Source organism: Myodes glareolus, chromosome 9 (genome assembly GCF_982192425.1).
Source record: "Myodes glareolus chromosome 9, mMyoGla1.1, whole genome shotgun sequence".
Taxonomy (NCBI): Eukaryota; Metazoa; Chordata; class Mammalia; order Rodentia; family Cricetidae; genus Myodes; species Myodes glareolus.
The window spans coordinates 91,992,666-92,014,264 of NC_142034.1; the positions used below are offsets into that span (position 1 = coordinate 91,992,666).

The 21,599-nt window shown below is 50.3% G+C and overlaps 1 protein-coding gene across 1 annotated transcript in view; it reads left to right on the plus strand.

Moving 5' to 3' along the window:
- Positions 1-5,511: 5,511 nt before the first annotated feature.
- Ergic1 (endoplasmic reticulum-golgi intermediate compartment 1) overlaps positions 5,512-21,599 on the plus strand; it is a 99,643-nt gene continuing 83,555 nt past the window's right edge. Inside the window, exon 1 of the mRNA XM_085694834.2 lies at positions 5,512-5,658. Coding sequence (XP_085550960.1) covers positions 5,639-5,658 — 20 coding nt within the window. The 5' untranslated portion in view covers positions 5,512-5,638. The remainder of the gene's footprint in view (positions 5,659-21,599) is intronic.

Sequence of the window (21,599 nt, forward strand, 5' to 3'; positions counted from 1 at the left end):
TACCCGAACAGAGCTTCAGGAGGGAGGGCTTCTTCGGATTGACAGTTTCAGAGGGTGAAAGGCCACCATGGTGGGAGAGATAATGGTAGAAACAGCTCAGCTTATGCTGTCAGTGCAGCAAGCAGAGAGCTTGGCATCAGACCAGTGGTGGGAATTGCCTTCAAAAGCCCCTACAGGCCTGCTTTTACTGGCCAACCCCCGGCTCCTAAAGACCCTGCATCCCTCAACACAGCACCACAGGCTGGGGAACAAGGGTTCAAATCAGGAGCCTGTGGGGACACTCTAGAATCAACGCATAGCAGAAATTGCCTTAGAAGAAAAATCAATCTCAGTTGGGCAGTGATGGTGCACACCTTTAGTTCCAGCACTAGGGAGGCAGAGGCAGGGGGATCTCTGTGAGTTCGAGGCCAGCCTGGTCTACAGAGTGAGTTCCAGGATGGCCAGGGCTGTTATACAGAGAAACACTGTCTCAAAAACAAAACAAAATAAAACAAAACCGATTAACCCCAGTCTCCCCCGCCCTTCACCATGTCATAGGCAGTGTTCTACAGAGGTCCACGTGGGGGAATCCAGATGCCTGATCCTTAGGCACTAAAACACGGTGTGGGGGGGTGAAAGTTCTAAGTTTGGGTTAATTTGTTACACAGCAGTGGCTCTTCCCAAGACTAATTCCTTTTTGCTCTTCCTGTCTTGACTCTCGCGCCTGCTCTTCCGAGAAACCTTCCCTAACTTCTTGTCCAAGACCTCAGAAGTCTTAGCCTTCCAATATCTGCTCCATCTTCTCTAACAACACCCCTGGATGTTCCCTTAGAGAGTCACTACCACTCTGTTCCACCTGATTTGGTGTGTGTACACAAGTTGAGGCTTACTCCACCCCAGGCACACAAGTTCCTCTCCTCCCCTACCCTCCTCTCCCTTCTCTCTCCTCTCCTGCCTTCTCCCCTCTCCTCCCCTCCCCTCCTCTCTCATTTCTCCTATCCCTTCCCTTCTTCTCTCCTAACACAGACAGTTCACATCCACTTGAGATGGTTTTTATTATCTTCCGCTTCAACCTCACCCCCTCTGACTTGGCGTTAGGGTCCTTCTACCCTGGAACTCCCAGCCCTCAGACCTTCCCCACAAGATTGTACCTGACACTGGTACCTTGCCCCCGGTTATTGCCCCACACTTTTGCTAACCTCTTTCCCCAACTGAAATCAGAGCTATGGCAATGTTCGTCTCTACATGCAGAACATGTCCCATGAAGAGGCGCCAGTGAATAACCGCACAAGGAATGAGCAAGCACCTTTAGGCTGGCCAGAGGACTTAAACAAAGCAAGAAAGAATAGTCACATTTCCAGAGACCTTTTATTTCCTGAGATCTAATTCCTTTAAGTCCTTGCTGAGTTCAACAAAGGGCTATTGTATTTTAATCTCTCTTCATCCAGATCAGGTTGAACCAGCCGCTCCTATGGAACATGAACGAGTGTCTCATTACAGAAAACAAACCCAACCCAAATATTCCCTGCCCTAAAAGAAGGAGCAGTGATGTTTCTGGCAGTGATGGGAAGAAGAGAACGAGCATGCGGGGGGGGGGGGCAGGGAAACTTCTCCCTTAAGGACGTTCTTTTGTAAGGACTGACTGTTCCCCAATCACCTAATGAGCACCTACTACACGCCAGGCATTCCCATGCTCCTTCATTCTCGCAGAAGGCTCCCAGAGTAGCAAACTTGCCACCTGCTGTTGTGTCACAGATCAGGGCAAATTGGGCGCTTAAAATTCCTTGGCTGTCCTGTGGGAACCCAGTAGGAATCAACTGGGTTGCCTCTGCTCAGGGTATCTCAAAGGCCCATTCAAGGTACGGTCCCAAGATACAGCTAGAGCTGACCAATCCCAGGCCAATCACGTGTACGTGGTTGTTGTTGATTCCTTTGTAAGCCATCACATGATGTCCCTGGAGGGCAGCCTCTCAAAGGGGCAGCACCCTTCTCCGAGATCATGAGATACTTTCTGAGACAGAAGTTGCTGGTTTTTTGTAACATAATTTCAGAACCGACATCATTATGCGATGCTCTGTTCATCTGGCATGGGTTAGTAAATCCAGCCATGCTCTGGGGGAGGAGATGACCCAGGATCCCAGCACCTGGAGTCACGGTCACTAGGGAAGCCTCAGGCTATCTGCCACAGGGAAGGACTTATTACCCCTAGTTTTAGGCCTGTCCCTAGCCATTTAAGAAATTCCTCCAGGTCAGCCACCCAGAGACTTCTCTGACTCCAAAAGTGGCCTCCTCGAACTGGCTGGGGGTGACACAGAGGAAGGAGAACGCCAGTATGTGTTTCTCGATCGCTTAAATACTTGGTATCATAAAGTTTCTAGGGGTCAGGATTTAGGAGCAGTTCAGCTGGGAAATTCTGGCTCAGGGTCACCCCTGGAGCTGAAGCTCAAGTGTAGGCCAGGCTGCAGCTTTGAGGCACAACCTGGGCTAAGCAGGCTTCCTAGGGGGCTTCCTCACCTGGCTGTGGCAGGAGGCCTCAAGGGAATGATGTCTGAGCATCCTTAGGGCCTGGCACTGGGGCTTCCCCCAGAGAAGTGATTCAAGAGAGTCTTGACGAAGGCATGATGCCTCTTAGAGCGTAGCCTCAGGAGTCACACCTTCTGCAATATCCTGTCGAGTTACATAAGCCAGACCTATTCACTGTGGAAGGCTATCGTCTAAGGGCCTGGGGCTGTTGCCTTATGAAGACCATTGGAGGCTGACCTCCACAGGATACCACAAGATTCATAGTTCCCAAACTCAACTGTTAATAGTTGCTGCCATGTTGAAAGAGGTCCAGAGCGTTCCCACACATTGTGACAGAGGCCTGATTTAATTCCTTTGACCCACCTCTCACTGTCTCCTGGGTGGATTGACACATGGGATTGGCAACCCCCTTTGCTTCCAAACCTCAACAGTCTCCACAGAGGTTATTGGTGACATGGTCACCCCACTCCCATCCTCTCTGTCCTGTGGGAAGACCCTGTGACATTTCTGCCCTAGACATGTGCCTCTCCTCACACATGGAAACACAGGCTGGGTGGTGGGACAGAGTGGTGGCCATCCGAGCTCCTTCAGGAAGCTTCCACTCAATTTGAGGTGTGGGTACTAGCTAGCTAATCCAATCGTGAGTTGTGCCAAGTTCTCCCAAGGAAAAGCACAGGATGTTAGATAAGAGTGGACTGGCCTCCTCTCTGTGCGGCATTTGAACAGTCAAGTGATTTAGGCAGGGCAGCAGTATTACCATTAAGTTCCATTGTAAGTGTTCAGCAACCCAAATTAGTAGATCCAATAAGACAGACGCTTAGTTCTATCTTATAGAATACCATGAAATTACTGAGTGACAAGAACTGGGCTTCTTCTGTCTTATTGCTTTGTTCTGTGTAGTTTCTATTTCATGGTCCATCATTCTAGGCAGCCAGCTGGATAAAGGGACACAGAGGGACACACAGCATGCACCAATTATTCCTTTCTTTCTTCCTTTCTTTCTTTTTTGTTTTTTCAAGATAGGTTTCTCTGTGCAACAGTGCTGGCTGACCCGAAACTTGCTCTGTAAGTCAGACTGGCCTCAAACTCAGAGACCCACCTACCTCTGCCTCTAGAGTGCTGGGATTAAAGGTGTGTGTCACTACAGCTCAGCTGCACCCACTCTTCTTAAAGCCATATTCCCCTCCCCCCACATTTCAATAACCCAGTCGCATAGCTGCAAGGGAAGCTATAACTTGCAAATTTCCTTGTATCCATCAAAAGTTGAGAGCTTTCTCTCTGGGTAGAAAATATCAACACCAGTCAATCCTATCTTTATTTACTCCTGGTCATTTGTTGTCCTTGGTCATGCCAAAGTGCACAACTGAGATGCTTTAGGAGGTCTGGGCTAAGGAGGAGGAAGGTCACTGAGATGCCCAGGTAGCTAGTCTCTGGACCACCTTCTGAAAAGAGAAGACATGAGATCAATGCATACAACAGACAATGTCTGTCTTGGGGGTTATCTGCACCCAGGGGTTACCAAAGGCCCCTTGATTCTTCGTGCTGCTCCCAGGTTCTGGGCCAGGCTGAGATCGTCTCATTTCCCATGAGCACACGGGGCGCTTGTGGAGTGAATGAATGACTGGGAGTGGAATATGGGTTGTCAGAAGAAGGAGCTGGCGGAACCACGGCTCCCGTATTTCCAAACTTGGCTTTTACTGCCCATTTATCCTTCAGGAAATTAAGCAGCTGTTTCTATCTGATTTTACATCAGGAAACTGCCACAGGTCCTGCTTTTATAACTTGGGCCCCCCCCCCCCCGCTCCCCCCACCCCCCGCCGAGTTGCTGTTGTCTTAGGTCACCACAACTTTGAGGACGAGCATCAGCAACAGAACCCAGGGAAGTTCAGAGGTCAGATTTCCCCTACATTGGTGTTGTAATTTGCTTTTTCTTTGCCGTGGCAAACACGGCAAAGCAACTTGGAAGCAGAGAGTTTATTTGGCACGCACACCCATACCACAGTCCTTCCCTAAGGGATGGCAGGGCAGTAACACAAGGCAGGAACCATGAAGAAGAAACTGAAGCAGGGACCTGAAAGGAAGTCTGTTGCCTCATGCTCCCCGCTTACATTCAGCTAGCTTTCTTATCCAAGGCTTACCTGTCTAGGGATGGTGCCACCCATAAAGGGTTGGGCCTCCCTACATCAATTAGGAACCAAGAAAACATCACAGACATGCCCACAGGCGGAGGTGATGGAGGCAGTTCTTCAACTGAGATTCCCTCTTCCCAGGTATGGCAAGTTGACAACTAAGATCAGCCAATCACTGCAGTCTTGGAGTTCTGCTCCCTTCTCTGGCCCTGCAAGCTGAGGGAGCTGTTCTCTGCCATTTCTAACGGTGCAGACCCAGAGCCTCTGGATAACCCTGCACAGACTTGACTTCGGGTGGGTAGATGCTCAAATACTGGTTGGCACAAACACCAAATGGAAGATGATGAAAGCAGATAGTTAAACTCAATCCTAACAGGTGGAGAAGCTCTCACTAGATGCCAGGCTGTCCACTAAATCAGGATCCCAACGTTTCTTTGATACCTAGGAAAACCAGGGTATCTGCAGATGGAGAAAACAGTAGTGGCAGATCAGGCAAAGGCTGCCCAGTGGACTTTCCCAGGGGTGTTTTGCGCACCCCTCAGTTTTAAGCCCTCACCCACAGCTAGCGCCCCGCAAGAACCCTAACTTGCAGTGTTATCTCTGATCTTCACAATGCGATGGCTCTGTTTTACAAACACAAAAACCACAGCGAGAGGCCGAGGGATTTGCCCTGAGGCCCCACACAGACTAGGAAAGAAGATCGGAGGCCAAAAGAAACCAAATCAGGAGTACGGGAGAACTGGGTTTGGGCCGCATCCCACTCCCAGCCCGCTCCATCCCGCCGGTCCTTGGGCCCCTTTAACCGGGCGGCGGAAGGGGCGGCCGGGGGAGGCGGCAGCGCCCAATGGGCTGCGCGGAGCGTCACTTCCCGGCGGCGGGAGGCGAGTGGCGAGTGTCGGGCCGGCTGGAGGGGGCGGGGCAGCCAAGGAGGCGTTGGCAGCGGGCTCGGACCCACGCGGCGCTGCGGCCCGCCTGGCCTGCAACGCTCCCACCGGCTCGGCGGCACGATGCCCTTTGACTTCAGGAGGTGAGTGAGGCACATTCCCCAGGCCCTCTCTCGCCAGGAATCTCGGCGACGATTCCCGCTGCGTGCAAACGCGACCCCGGTGCACGCCTCGGCAGGCCTGGGGGACCGCGGCCTTCTCCTGGGCTTGGAGCCCTATCCCCTGCCTCGTGCAGCTCGAACGAGCTCACGCACTCTCTTTGATCAGCGCGGGGTCCCCAGCTTGCATCCCCCTCCCCCAGCCTGGAACCCAGATCTTCTCCCAACTCCCAAATAAAAGCAACTTCATCCTCAGGCTCTCTCCCCAGCCCTCCCTAATGGACCCCACCCAGGGTGACAGGTGGGGCAGGGCGCCTGGTCTTGCCCCGTGGGATCTCACAGCTGCATCCCCATCCAGTCTGTCAGCAGCTGGAGTAGCTTGGTTCTTCAAAGCCCCAGAATGCTCTGCCCTCCAGATACAGAAAACTGTCCCCCCAGCCCTGGCTGTGAACAGTGTGCGAAGAGGAGGCGGCTGGGGTCCTGGGGCCCTGCAGAAGGGCTAGGCATTCTGCAGGCCCTACGGTTTGTGCCTTTGTAGGGTCCTCTGCCTCCTGGAATGCTATTGTACAGAGCCAGGCCTCTTGGAAGCCTGCCTGGGAAGGGCCTCCCCACCAGACATTCCCTCGAGATAAGAAGCACCGAGATGCCCCGGGCTGGTGGGATGCTTTGGCTGACGGGATTATGGCTCTTGCCCCTCCAACCAGCTGCTTTGTATGTCGTAGATGTTGGAAGCAAAGGCTTAGAGTGCAGCCCCTTGCTGCTCAGATGGCTGGCCGCAGCAGGTGTCAGGGTATGCTCAAAATATCGGTTTCACCTCTTGCAAATTGGTACTAAAAATAAGGTCCCCACCTGGAAGGACCGGGATTATGAGGCACCCCTGACCCAGCCTACAGGCTGGAACTCAGAAATAGGACATCCACGAATGAATGAGTGTTCTCCAGAGCTAGAAAACGGTTATTCCTCCATCCGTCACAGTATCCCTCCTCCCCTCTTACTGGTGTGCATGAAAACAGAACAGAGTGACAGTCAACCTAGAAAATGCCCAAACTTGCTGGCAACCTGGGATCTAGGTCTTGAGAGGACATTGACCTCACACTGCTTGATTAGCTGACGTGGATTTTTAGCCCATCCTGGGCACTGGTATCATCTGGCAAACCAGCTTCCTGCTCCTTTGAGGCAGCCCTGGGGTTACCTGGGCTCAGACAAATGCTTTCAGACACATCAGCTTTGGGTCTGGAGAGCCCTGTGGCAGCATTCAGGAGCAGTCCCAATGCCATAGTGTGTCCCTGCAGAAAGAAGGGCACAGGACACATCCAGGTCCCCCATACCTCCTAGAGCTGACTGTAAAGGTTCCTAACCCTCCTCTGTCCACACATAGTTCATTAAGTTCTAGGGCTTTTGAGTTTGAAGAAATCCCCGCTCTTGTCTCTTGATTCTTTTCAACTTTCTCCCCTTGCCTGCGTGCTAGAAGGGCAGACCTGGGTTCCAGTTGGAAGTCTGGGGAAAGGTGAGCTGAGAAAACAAACAAATAAACAAAACAAAACAAAACAAAAAAAACCCTGGAGCCAGCTAGCTCTTGCTTTTGCCTTGGCTGTTTTGCCTGTCTTTAGCCAGGTGACATTAAAGCATTGATGTTTAAAGAGTACACGGCCCAGCTCTGAGCTTCTACTGCCTTGGGGATTTCTGGACATGCCACTATTGTCATGGAGTTCCCACCAATGCGGATTTAAAGTTCTTGCTTGCTTGGGTTGCCCACGGTATGAGTGCCTCATGCAGGGCAAGCTGTGTGCCAGCAAATGTGCCCTCTTCACATTTTGACACAACCGTGTGCTCCAGGACTCACTAAGAGGGACGGCTCCCCATTCTACAGACCTCTCCACCTCTAGGGCCGTCATCCGTTTGCTGAGTGTCATCCCTATGTTTAGCGCCTTGCCACTTGTCCTACCATTGAGAGATGGGTGACACATGGCACAGCCTTTGTTGCACTCCTAGAGAAGAGAGAAAGAGTGTGTGTGTGTGTGTGTGTGTGTGTGATATAGGCTCCAGGAGCATCCACTGTACAAGCAACTTGATATCCATCCCTTTGTCTTTTTATTTTAGACAGGGTTTCTCTGTGTAACAGCCCTAGCTGTCCTGGAACTAGCTCTTGTAGACCAGGCTGGCCTCGAACTCACAGAGATCCTCCCATCTCTGTCTCCTGGGTGCTGGGATTAAAGGCTTTGCCTTTTAAGAGAGTGTGTGAATCTTCCTTTTAAAGCACAGGGAGGTTCCTCTGGCAGAAGTGTTTGGCATGTGTAGAGAGAAAACTGGAACTGGAGTTTGGACTGATAGCCCTGAAGCTTTGGCTCTGGGACACGAGGGGAATCTTGGAGGCCCACCACCTGGTCAGATCTTTTCGTAGCGGAGAACCCAGAGGGGCATGGAGTGGTTCGAATACAGCCTTCACTCGCCAGTTCAAGACCAAGGGGAAACTAGCGCCTTAGCTCGGGTGTGTTTTCCTGCCCATGAAATGGGTATGGTCAGCATCCACACATGAGAGTGGGTGTGTGGGGCACAGCACGCACCAGGAAGTTCTGGCCTCTGCCTACCATCATGATTGTGCCCTTTCCTTGGAGTACCCGTTCTCTCCTGCCACTCTGGAATTAGTGAATTAGGATGCATATTCTCCTCCCTTTCAGCAGTATCCGATCTCCTGAGGGCAAGGATGTATGTCCAGTTTACACACGATTGTGTCTGCAGCGCCTAGAATGGTGCCCGGCTGGAGGTGCCCCTGGGCACGACCCATCTCCATTTGTCTAGAGTGCTGTAGGTAATAGTGTGATGTGGAGGCCAGCTGCTGGTGGAGAGTTCTGCATCCTTGTTTCCTGTCTTTGGTGCTTCGGGTGGAATCCAGGGCCTCGTGCATGCTAAGCAAGCTCTCCACCGCTGAACTGTATCCCAAGGCCCTCTCTCTTCATCCTTGAATCGGCCCTTTTCTGAGTTTTAGGGGTTAAGGGAGGAGGCTGAATGCAGTGGGGAGGGACTGTGGGCCTTAAATGATTACTGTGTTTGCTTTGCTCCTGTTAAGCTGTTTTACTGATACTGATCATTGAACTTACAGAACTGGCTTTGTGACCCAGGTCCGTGGGTGTTGTCGCTAGTTCCGGCTGGCTAGTGGCACTCGCTGCTTGCCTCTCCAGAGCTCCTCTTCCAGGAAAGAGATGCCATGGGCAGCTCTCGCACAGTGACCAGGTCGAAACTCCATAATCTAAGGGTGCTGCTCCCATCCCCTGGTTATCTATGCGCTCACTTCAGGAGGGGTGGACGTGTGTGCTGCCTCACTTGGGGGGCCGCTTGTGGGGCAAGAGAGATGTCTTGCAGTGCAGAGCCCAGATATCGGTTTCTGATTCGTGGGGTTGGGTACAAAACAAAAGTTCAGCTCTATTGAGAAAGGACAGGGATTCTCAGGATGGGGACCCCTCTGAACTTGTGACCCTGTGTGACAGCACAGGTCATTTGCCTGTGGTGACTTGGTTTGGCCTCCATCACAGCTAACTCTGGCTTTCCAAAGGTCTCCCTTAGGGCACTTGAGTGGACCTTGCAAAGGTTTTCTTTGCTCCCCCGCCCCTCTTTCTTGTTTGCAGTGCTGGGAATGGAACCCAGGGCCTTGCATGTGCTAAGGAAGTGTTCTACCACTGAGCCACACCCCCAGCATGGCCCTCTTGAAGTTGGCTTGAGTTTTTCAGCATCCCACTTTCAGCTCCAAATGAGTGACATTGATCTGCAAATCAAGCCTGGTTTCCTCAGTACCCGACATTCCCCAGCAGGCCCTGTAGAAAACCAAAGTCCCTTACTCTCTTAACAGGCTAAGCCCAGCCACCCCTGATCCTCTGAGGACAGAATTAACTACCAACCTAGGAAGCAATAAGAATGCCTCCATGTCTACCCCCACATTCCAGAAAGAACTAGAGACTAACAGGAACACATATTTCACAGCACGTTTATAATGGAGATTCAGATTAGAGGTAGAATGGCCTGCAAAAGCCAGGCGTTCAAGTTTGTTGAGCATGTACTAGTGCCGAGCACTGTTGACCTCACCATTGAAGTCTCATGGGCTTGACTCATTGAACAACCTGCCCAACTCACAAAGGCAAGGCAAGCCCTGAAGACTTTCCTGGTCATCCCATCACAGTGAGCCCACCGAGAACCGAGGTCCTGAACATGGTGATTGCAGAAGCTGACCCTACACTTCTGTGTGTGTCTGGAGCTCCTGTGTCCTGTGGGCTGGAAGTGTGTTCTTTCCTGGTCCCTGAATTCAGAGAGAAGCAAATCCTCCTCTAATTGGCGCATCTCCTTCCTCCTCGCTAACCCCAACCCAGCAGCGCCCATCTTGAGACACTCACATCGTTCCCTTTTTCCCCCTTTCCTCTCGCCCTCTTTCCAACACTCAATTCCAGAATTGTCTAAAATCAATTTTTGCTAAAGTCCCCGCACTGTTGACATCTGGAAGTGTTGGGTCAGTAGCTATGTTCACATGCTCGCCTGGAAAAATCTCTCCTCCCAGGCCATTGGTGAGGAAGGCGTTCTGGCTAAGGCTTGCCCTGCACCTCTAAATTAGTGAGCCAGGACCCTGGTTAACCATGGACATTGCTTGAAATCAGAACAGAGCCAGCTGTGGGTCTGTGCGAACATGAGCTAAGAAAGATTGCTCAAAGTTGGAAGAGCCACGGGTAAGTGGGCTAGAGCCCTCAGGGGAGCAGGCATTGGTGGAGCCCTGGCAGGCAATGCTGGGGAGAAGAGTTCTGGTCCTACTACATGACCTAAATCGTCTGTTTTTCTATTTCTGCAGTGGCCAATAAAGAGAGTCAGTCTCAAAGTATGTCCCCCCACCGCCCCCACTACCCCGCTGGACCTGAAACACAGGGCTAGCTGGGGTTCTTCCACTGAGCCATACTGCCTCCCTTTTTATTTTGAGATAGGACCTGTTAAGTTGCCAATACTGATCTGGAATTTGAGATCCTCCTGCCTTAGCTCCTCATGTAGGAGTTTGCAGATGTGTGTCACCTGTCCTTTCTGTTATGATCTTTGCTCTCCAAAGACAACAGCATCATGGGAAGCTCGGGGTGAGGTATACAGGATCTCCGTGCGCAACCTGACTCTGAGCCTGTGTGTTTCTAAGTCCTTTGGTGATTAGAGCCATGTTGAGGTCTACAGACAAACCTCCCTCGCCCCCTTACCACTGACTGGACCCCACAGTTCTTCCAGCTTGTAAAGCCTCCGTGAAATCCTGTGTGGAAGGAAGCAGGGTCCTGGTTCAGCCTAATTTGTGCCAGACGTGTAACGTCTAAGGAACCCGTTGTTGAGTGCCTGGCACCGCTTCTCAGAATACAGTTTGGGCAGCACAGCCCTAATTGATCCTTTAAGGAAGGGGTAATTAGCCTAATCATCTGTTGTCGACTTGAGCTTGTAGGTCTATTAACCTAATTGCATTGGTTATATATGTGGGGAAAGTACAGGCGAGGCAGCCCTCCAGCACGCCTGTGTATCTGTTCCAAAAAATTCATGGCCCCTGGGGAAAGCAGGAGGGAGCAGGTCATGGAAGAGGATCTACAAAAGGCACCTCACCCACAGAACCTCAGTATCACAGCCATGGAGATGGGCCACCAGAAATTCTGGGTCTCAAAGAGGGTGTCTCAAGGAGCTCCTCGCACCAGGCGCCTTCTGCTGGCACAACCTCCCTGTCCAGGAACACCAGCCACCCTCCAGGAACCTGCCTGAAGCACGGCTGGACAGGAAGCCAGGACTGCCTGAAATGGACCCAGGGTGCTGTGCTGTTCATCCAGATAGTGGGAACCCTGCCCAAGATGAGAGACCTGGCAGTGGCTAAACTTAATAATTAAGTGAACTCAGCAGGCCTGATGTGCTTGTGTGCATAATAATGTGTTTATATCTGGAATGCCACATAACCCGATTTTAACAATGCACAAAGGACCTTAACATCCAGCTCTCAGAGAACAGACAAGTGGTCAGAGGGGACCGGAGGAGTCCACCCTCAACCCTGAGAACTGAAAACTGAAACCAGCTACAGCTGGCTACCACACCTGGCAGCTTTGTCTGCTGCCTGCTGCTGGCATCCCAGCAGCTCCTACAGCCTCCCATCTTGCTCCCATTTGAGGCTGGGTCTTGACTTTTTTTGCGGGGGATGCAATGCTGATGCTTCTTTGGCCCTGAACCCGGCACATCACTGACAGCCGCGCCGGTCCCGTGACATAGATGCAACCAGTAGTACTTTATTGCCCTCGTTTTATTTATTTTTACTTACCACACAATGAAATTAACTTTTTTGGTGTCCTTATGATGAAATTTGAGGCCTGCTTATGAAGTCATGACCACCAGCTGGATACAGAGCAGATCCCAACACCCTCGCAGACTCCCAGGCCGTCACTTTATTGTCATTGGTATTCATTTGAGTTTCGAAGCACAGGAAGAATATGCCTAAGAAACTCTACTTCACAGGACAGCATCGTTAGCTGTGGGCTCCATGTCTGCAGCAGGTCTATAGAAGGTATTCATCTTGTGTAACTGAAACTGACCATTGACCAGCTCTCCCTCCATCCCTTCCCTAGTCCCTGGCAGTGACCAGCTCTCCCTCCATCCCTTCCCTCATCCCTGGCAGTGACCAGCTCTCCCTCCATCCCTAGTCCCTGGCAGCTACCACTCCCTGCCTTCTCTGGGCTTGCCTGTTTCTGAGAGTTCATAGAGAGGAGTCCTTCTGTATTTGTCTTGTGGCTGACTTTTGTCACTCAACATTGTCCTCTTCGTCCATCCATCTGTCTCATCACAAATGACAGGCGTCCCCTTGTTTAAGGCTGTGTAGTATTGTGCCGTATACTCAAGACACCTTTCTATCCGCTCATCTTTGGATGGATGTTGAGGTTGTTCCCACAGCCTGGCTGTTGCGCTTAATCCTTAGCGAACAGGCCCACACAGACCTCTCTGAGATTCTGAATTCAATTTGTGGAGAGCGATAAACACCAAGTGATGGGGTTGCTGAGTAGGTGGTTCCGGTAACAGTAATACCATTTTATAGTCTCAGCAACTTCCTGAATCCCGGTCCCCACGCTCTCACCTGCACTTAGTGTCTTCTGTTTTTGGATAATGCCATGCAAGGAGATGTGTGGTGAGGTTTCAGGTGGCCGTGTGGGGTGCCTTTTCATACCCACCGGCCACTTGTTTGCCTTGTAACGTCTGTCTACCTGGACCTTTGACTTGGGGTGGCATATGTTTTAGCTGCTGAATTGAAGGATTTTCTGTATGTTTTGGCTGTTATTTCCTCCCCCTCCCCTTTGCCCCCATCAGATCTTTGGTTTGAGAATATTTTCTCCCATCTCCTAGGTTCCCTTTTCTTTCCAGGAACTATTTCCTCTGCTGATTCCATTTTAGACTAGGAATTCGGGACCCAGGGCTGGGAAGTAACTGGCCAGGCACACAGTTGTGTGTGCAAGACTGGAATCCTAGAGACCGGCACCTCACTGCAAGGACATCCTTCATCTCAGACACCTTGAGCTTATTGATTTTCATCAATCCTGGCAAGGACTTGTCTCCCCCCACCTTCCCACCAGAAGTCGCTAGTGTATAGGAGTTAGTCAGAATGTCCCCCGAGAGCTTTTGGAGTCTCGGTGTTGCTTGGCCCTCTCTGATGCTTTGCTGGGTCCCAGAGTCCATTCATGGTAGACAGTGTCTCCAGATCTTCAGGAGTGTGACACATAGTTTGGACCAGGATGCTCTTCTCCATTGCAAACGCCCCAGAGGATAACTGAGCACCAGCTGCCCTGAGCTGCCCCAGGACCAGCCCTCCCGATGTGGCGAACCTCTCACGATCGCTGTCCCTTCTCACTGTTGGGGACCCTGGACAAGGTGCATGTTTTAGTTTGCCTCATTTGTAGATTGGGGTTCTCCTTCATTGCAGGGATTTCGAGGGGCACCGGCCCAGCAGCTCTTTAACCCCTGTATTGTTATTGGAACTGGTAAACCACAATGGTGAGGCACGTGGTGTGTGACCACGGGGAGGAAGGGTACTGGCTCTGCAGGGCCAGTGGTGCCCACTTGAGAACTGGGACAGGTGGAATCTGGGCTGCCCTTTTCAGTAACCATCAGTAAAGTCCTGAGAGGAAGTGCCCACTACACTGAGATATCCAGAGAGCTGATTGTGGCTAGCTGGAGGGAGTGGTGTCCGGCAAGAAAAGTGGCCTCGGTGTGTCTCTGTGGTCTTCAGATCCCCTTGTCTTTTTTTTTTTTAAAGATGTATTTATTTATTATGTATACAACATTCCTTCCGTGTCTGCCTGCAGGCCAGAAGAGGGTCCCAGACCCCATTACAGATGGTTGTGAGCCACCATGTGGTTGCTGGGAATTGAACTCAGAACCTCTGGAAGAGCAACCAGTGCTCTTAACCTCTGAACCATCTCTCCAGTGCCCCCCCCCCCCCGTCTTTTAAGAGATGACAAAAAGCTTAACATTATGTACAAATGATTGGCAATGGACTCCAGTTTTGTTTCTGTTAGCCACCATGATGGGCCAAAGAAATCAATGCACAGTCCTGTGTCACACACCCTGGCTGGCCAGTGTGACCAGCGTGTGCTCACTGGATGGACAGGACTTGGAGCAGAGCCCCTGGGACTCTTGGCCTGTGGAGTCCAAGAGGGACCAGTCAGAGTTCTGTTCCCCTGGGCTGGCCAGGCTAAGGGGCTTGTACCAGCACTTGAACTCTTCTCTGAGCCGCATTGGAAGGCATGGCCCTCTCTCCTGAGGAGTGTACCCACTGCAAATACCAGCGGCCCTCGGGCATCACCCTCAGGCCTCCCTGGGGCTGTGTTGCTATGGCACCAAGTGTGCCTAGTAGGCAGCTTGCATCTAGGGCTAAGGCCAAGGCTTGCCGTGGATCTCCTTGGTTCACAGCCAGGGAGGAGCTGTATCCCTGCTGGCTTGGGAAAGGACAGCACTTGACGATGATGCCACAGTGGCCGGTGACACAGCTGGATTTTCATGCATGTCTATGATGTAAGAGCTGGCTTTCTCAACAACATCGTATTCTGGAGGGTGCGTTGTTGTCACTTTATTTTCTTAGAGGCATCCCACAGAAACCCCAATGTTGGTTGTTATCTACCTAGTTGTGTTTATGGTTTGTTGCCATGGAAGCTGGGGGTGGGCAGTGGTAGGCCAGTGGCGAAGCCTGAGTGACTGTTTCCTGTCACTGTGGGCATCTTTGGGCAGGAAGTTACCACTGAGTCTGTGCTGAGGAGCAGTAGAGAGGGTGCGGGACTTCCTGTGTGGACCTGCAGAGCACCTTCCAGAGGCTGGAACAGTCAGGTGTGGGGCTTCTGGGAGCTGGGGTGCAGACAAGCCCCTGTCCCTGACCCCTTGGTTTTGGTTTTAGTTCTGACATTTTATTTCTCAGTTTTAAAAGCTAAGTGAACTTCCAATGTCAAAGTAACTTTAGGTTTTCGAGAAGCTGTAGATAAGGCAGAGCTGCCCATTGTCCCCGCTGTGCGCTCTGCCCGTTGCCACATAGCGTCACCCCAGCTCAGGAAGTGACGCTGGCATGTGCTTGCTAGAGCCAGGGTTCCATCAGTGTTCAACCTCCCATGCAGGCGCCCACGTGTTCTTATGTTGCAACTCCAGTCTCCACTGGCTGGGGCCTTTGCACAGGCTGTGTATGGCTGGCGTGACCGTGGCTGTCTTAAGAGCTCTCCAGGGCCCTGCAGGATGTCTCCCTCAGGAGCCTATCTGAACTTTCTCACCAATAGGCTGGAACAAGGGGCTTGGGACGCAACAAGAGTGGGCAGGCCCTTCTGGTCACCCTTTAAAGACACCATGACACACTGATGATTCTGACCTTTCCCCTCTTCCCTGTCTCCCTCCCTTGCTGGTAGCCGACACTCTGTTGGGAAGTCGAGCACCAGTAACAGCTGGAATGTCTTGTTCACATCATCACATAGCGGAGGCCCCAGCCCAGTGGGCCACTGCAGAGCTTTCTAGCCGTGCTGACGTGATGGTTCAGGTGAGGGGGGCTTGTGAGGTGCAGGCTCAGTCACGACTTCACTTCCTTTTATCACTAACCTGCAGAGTGGTAGGTGCTACCAGGGTTTGGGGGGCAATAAAGGAGTATAGGAACCAAGCCGGGAGAATCCTGGGAACCCAGGAGTGGTGACTCTGGACCTGTGATCTTAGCATTTGGAAGGCTGAGTCAGGAGGATTGCCCCAAGTATGAGATCAGCATGGTCTATAGAGTAAGACCCTGTCTCAAAATAAAACAATCTGAAATTGGATCTTTCACTTAGCACTGGTAAGTGTTTTTCAGGGACATGAGACTTGTCCCAGAGTCTTTTTTTTTTTAAATGTTTTCTTGTGTATATTTAAGGCATATGGCATGATGTTATGAGATATTTCCATCCATATACCTACAGTAAAACGGTTACATAATGGGACATATTAGCATGTTCATCATCTCCCATATAGTCTGTTCTCTTTAGTTGTAGTAAGATACCTGAATCTGGGTCACTTCAAAGGAAGAGGAGGTTTAGTTTGCTCACCTTTGGAGACTGAAATGCAGGTGTCATTGGGCTGATGCTATGAAGGTTCCCCTGGCTGTATTACCTCTTGGCTCACAGTGTCATGGCTGGATGCATGACTTTGGGAAGAGGTCACGTGGTAAGATGGAAGGCTAGGGTGATGGGAATGGCTCTTTCATAACCGTCTCTCTTGTGGAGACTGAGTGGGCTCTCACAAGATTCGCATTCAGCTCTTCTGATGGCTGCACATCTGTACCCCTGTCTGTACCCCTGTCTGTACCCCCGTCTGTATCCTTGTCCATACCATGTTGTGGAATATTATTTTCACTAGTCAAAAATGTGTTACATTTGTTTATGGTGCAGAATATTACTGTAACTATATAAAAGTATGTTAACTTTTGTTTATGTTGCATTTGTTTAATTATGAAAAGATATGTTGCATTTGTTTCATATTTGCTTAAGGCACCGATTGGTCTAATAAAAAGCTAAGTGGCCAATAGCTAGGCAGGAAAGGGAAGGGATAGGCGGGGCTGCCAGGCAGAGAGAGTAAATAGGAGAAATCTAGGCTTGAGAGAGAAATAATAGCAAGAGGAAGAGGAGAGACTGGGGGACATGCCTGGAGCCGGAAGCCAGGCATCCTTCAGCCGGACAGACACAGGGACAGCAAGACAGCAAGAAAGTAAGAAAAGGTTAAAAATCTCCTGAGGCAAAAGCTAGATAAAGAGAAACAGGATAATTTAAGTTAAAAGAGCTAGCCAGAAGTGTGCCTGAGCTTGGCCGAGCATCCAAAACCATTAAGAAGTCTCTGTCATAATTTGGGAGCTGGTCGGTGGCCCCAAAGAAAGAACCTAGTACATTTTGGCACCCCATGTTGGGCACCAGATGAAAGTTTAAATATAAATACCACCCTGGATGCACATAATGTCATCTGATCTCAGAAGCTAAGCAGGGTCAGACCTGGTTAGTACTTGGATGGGAGACCTTCTGGGAATACTGGGTGCTATAGGCTTTGCCAAGTGAAGTGTTTATTTAATTATTCTTTATCAATAAAAACGCAGGAGTCAGGTATCAGGGTCAGAATCTGAATGACCAGACAAACAGCAAAGAAGCAACCAGTGACCTCCTTTCTCTCTTGTTCCTTGATCTAAAAGGGGCCCAGACCATCTCTAAGCCCTCCCTACTACTTTCAGGGTCTCTATCCATCCTCAGTCCCCCAAAACCTCTACTGTTAATTTTGGTCAGCTAGTAGATAGCTCTGCCCTCGGTTTCAGAACAATTTTACTGATACTCTCAGGGGTGTCAGAATGTGATCAGAGTATACAACATCCCCATCTGCACCCCTGTCTGTACCCCCACCTGTACTTCCTCAACTCTTAAAGGGGCCACCACCTTGTCGCATCACCATATGGGGACCCAGCTTCCTTCATGTGTCTCTTTGGAAGCAAGTTGCCTCCATGTCTAATCCATAGCCACAACAAAGAATAGCTATGACCTTGTGTAGCAAAACCCCGCGTGCAATGTGCTATTATTATAGACCTGGGATATTTATCTGGCCTTTCCCAAGTGTGCATATGGCATTCTCTGCTTTGATTTGCTGACTTTCTCTTTCCTACCTCCCGTCCAACCCTGACTCTTCTCTCTCTATATCAGGTTCTCCTTCCCTCCCAGTCCACATAGAAGAATGTCCTCCAGGTCCATTCAGGCACGAGGCAGGATCTCCTCTTTTTAAGGCTGAATAATATTTCATTATGCCCAAGAGCCACATTTTCTATATCTCTCCATCAGGTGGCAGCTGCCCCAAGTTCTGGCTGTAATGACTAGTGTTGCAGTGGGGGTGCAGGTAGCCCTTAGCGCTCTCATTTCTTTTGGGTTTACATCTAGAGTAGAGATTGCTGGGTCTATGGTTGTTCTGTGTTAGATCCCTATTTTTCACGATGGCTCCACCAGTCTGTACCCCCCCCAAGCTGTGTGCAAGCATTGTCTTTCTTCCACGCTCTCTCCCACACTTGTTACCTTTTGAGTTCAATGGCATCCTGAGACGGAACCAGAGTGTTTTGATTTGCATCTCTCCTTGACAGTTAATTGATGCCAAACACCTTTTCGTTTTATGCTTGGCCGCCTTGCTCGTTTAATTGTGGTGGCTCACTTACAGTTCAGAGGTTTAGTCCATTATCATCATGCGGGACGTGATGACATGCAGGCAGACACGGTGCTGGAGAGGTAGTTCAAAGTTCTACAACTTGTGGAGACAATGGAAAATGGTGTGAGACACTGACTATGGCTTGAGCGTATGTGAGACCTTAGAGCACACCCTCACAGTAGCACTTCTTCCAACAAGACCACACCTACTCCAACAAGGCCACGCTTCCTAATGGTGCCACTCCCCTTGGGGGCCGTTTTCTTTCAAACCACCAGGATGCTCTTAGTTTGCTCTAGTCTTATTTGTGCATTTGTGACTTCTTTATTATTGTCTTATTTGCTTGTTGCTCTTGTAGCCCAATCTGCTGGTATGCTATACAGTAAATCACATTTCAAGCCAGTGATTTCTTCCGGGAAGTTTTTGGCTTCTGGATTTACATTTAGGTCTTATGATTTGTTTTTCTTTAATCCACATTGAGGTGATTTTATATCTGGAATAAGATGAACTTACAATTTTATTCTTTTACATATAAAAGCGCAGGTTTCCTGGTACCATTTATTAGAGAGGCTATCTTTATCCATTGTGTCCTCTTGATGCCCTTATCAAAATGAGATGACCACATGTGATTGGACTTCTGTCCCACAGGTCTGTGTGTTGGTTTTTATGTTAGTATCAGACTGATCTCATTACTATAGCTTTGTGATATCATTTTACGTACTTAACCTTCTTACTTTCTTATTTATTGGTTTTTCGAGACAGGGTTTCTCTGTGTAATAGCCCTGGCTGTCCTGGAACCTGCTCAGTAGACCAGGCTGGTCTCAGACTCACAGAGATCTGCCTGCCTCTGCCTCCCAAGTGCTGGGATTAAAGGCGTGCACTGCCACCACCCGGCTAGGTATGTATCATTTTATACCATGAAGTATGATGTCTCCAACATTGTTCTAGCTGTTTGGAGTGGTCTGTGGATCCACACAAATCTTAGACTTCCTTCTGATCCTTGTGCAGCCTCAAGGTTTTTGTTTTGTTTTGTTTCTTGTTTTGTTTTTAATGCTATCATACCATCCATGGTTAGAGGTGGTTTTACTTTCAGATGTGTAATGCCTTTTATTTCTGTTTATTGCCTGATGCTTCTGCTGGTTCTAAGTGGAGGCAGTGGAGCAGTTTTCATAGACAACTCTCATGTGGAAGACCTTTCCCTTTCCACACCTGAATTCTAAGAGTGCATTCAGGGGTGGATGCTTGTTCTGTATCAGGATTGTGTGGTTCACCTCTCCGTTGGTATGATGCCTCCCATCAGCTGCCAGGGCCAGACCAGCCTCCCAGGCCAGATGTGAAGCCCCTTCCTCATGTTGTTTTAGTTCTCACTTGCAGTTTCAGCCGCAGGTGTGAAGCCGCAGGTGTGAAGTCCCTTCCTCGTGTCCATCAGTCCTCACTTGCCGTTTCTGCTGGCTGAGGCTTTCCTAAGGATGTTTATGTCATCGGCATTGGTCCTGCTTTCCTGTGGTCCCTTTGGCTTAGGTATTAGGGTGACATCAGCCTCATAAAAGGTGTTAGGAAGGGCTCCTCCCAGCCTGCCTTTCTGGAAGAGTTCAAGTATTAGCACCGATTATTTTTGCAGAGGCCATAGACTTCAGCTGTGAAGTTGTCTGTCTCTTGTGGGCTTTTTCTCCATTGGGAGGTTAATTTGTTTGTTTATTTATTTTCATTGATTTCCCTATCTTTTTTTTGCCCTGGATTCTTACAGGTCCTTACTGTAGACACGGTAGTGGGACTGTCTGAGTTTATTCCTGAGGATTAGGAGGTAATGCCAAGCTCCAAGTAGGACATCATCTCCCCACCGCCACTGCCAGTCTTAAGTACCTCCTCCTCCAAGAAGCCCACCCCCATTCTTCTAGGGGAGCCAGTGTTCCTTCCTTAACACTCTACAGCCCTGACAACAGTGGCCCTCCCATCTCCTCAGCTCTGTGACATGTGCCACATCCACCTTGTCACTTCCACACTAGTGGGGTTCCAAAGCCGGGCAGAATCAGGCTTGCGCTGTCCTCAGCAGGACCTGGCCTAGAGTCTTACACATAATAAAGTGGTGCCCCTGGGTGCTGAGCAGGGTGTGGGGCAGTATAGGGCTGGCTGTCTACTTCAGGTCACGGTGCCACTGCACCTCTCTCCGCCTCGGTGACAGCATTGAAAGATGGCCCCAATGATACCTCAGACCTGCTCCTGGACTGCTGTGAGGGTCAAGTGAGCACTCTGCAATGCCCTCAGCACGGGGCCTGACTCCCTCGGGTGCTCATATCCTGTCCATTGCAGAGGAAGCACCCACACACCAGGCTGCTGGAGATGGGGGAGGGCAAAACCTCAGGGATGCCGCCTTTGCATTCGTCCGCCAGCTTCTTTGAGAAAGGACCTAGGAAACTTGGTGTCTTCATAACATACAAGCTTCTTTTCCCCTCGTGTGAAGTCCCAGTGGAGTTGGAGTGAATGCTCTGCTTCTTTGGACACTCAGAGACCAGGTTCCCTTCATTTAGGGTTTGTAGGAAGCAGCCTTCAGGGCAGGCTAGAATGTGCTGCTGTCCAGCCTGCTCCCATGCTTGTATAGAGCAGGTAGGGAGGTGTGGTCTGGCCATGTGCCTAAAAGAGAAAAGATGCTGTCGTCTCTGCCCCTGTGGCCCCAGCAAGTGTTGTCTGCCTCTCCCTTCTCCTGCCGTCTTGGTCATTTGGGGCATATTCCTGAACAAATGTGTTGCTTACAATATTTCTTTAAGTTCGTCTGTGTTTGAAATAGTTCAAACACTTTCCCGAGCAGTGGTGGCCCACGCCACGCCTTTAATCCTTGCTGGTGGCAGAGGAAGTTGGGGGAGGGGGGGAATCTCTGAGTTCAAGGCCAGCCTGGTCTACAGGACAAGTTCCAAGACAGCCAGGACTACACAGAGAAAGCCTGTCTTGAACTACCCTCCCAAAAAGAAATTAACACTTGCACCGATGAAAGTTGACTTCATACATCATAAAAGCAAAGAAGCAGAATTAACTGTGTACACACGAGCCACCTGCAGCAGTGTGCATGTGCCTGCTGGATCTGCTCAGTTTAAAAGGTTTCAGTGTCCTCCTCAGCCACTGGATCCATGCCAAGATGACCCCCCCCCCCCCGCACACCTGAGCTGGCATAGTTCCAACACCCCCCACACTTTCCTATACATATGTAATAGCTTAATTCGTAAATTAGAGCCAAGGGCTGGAAC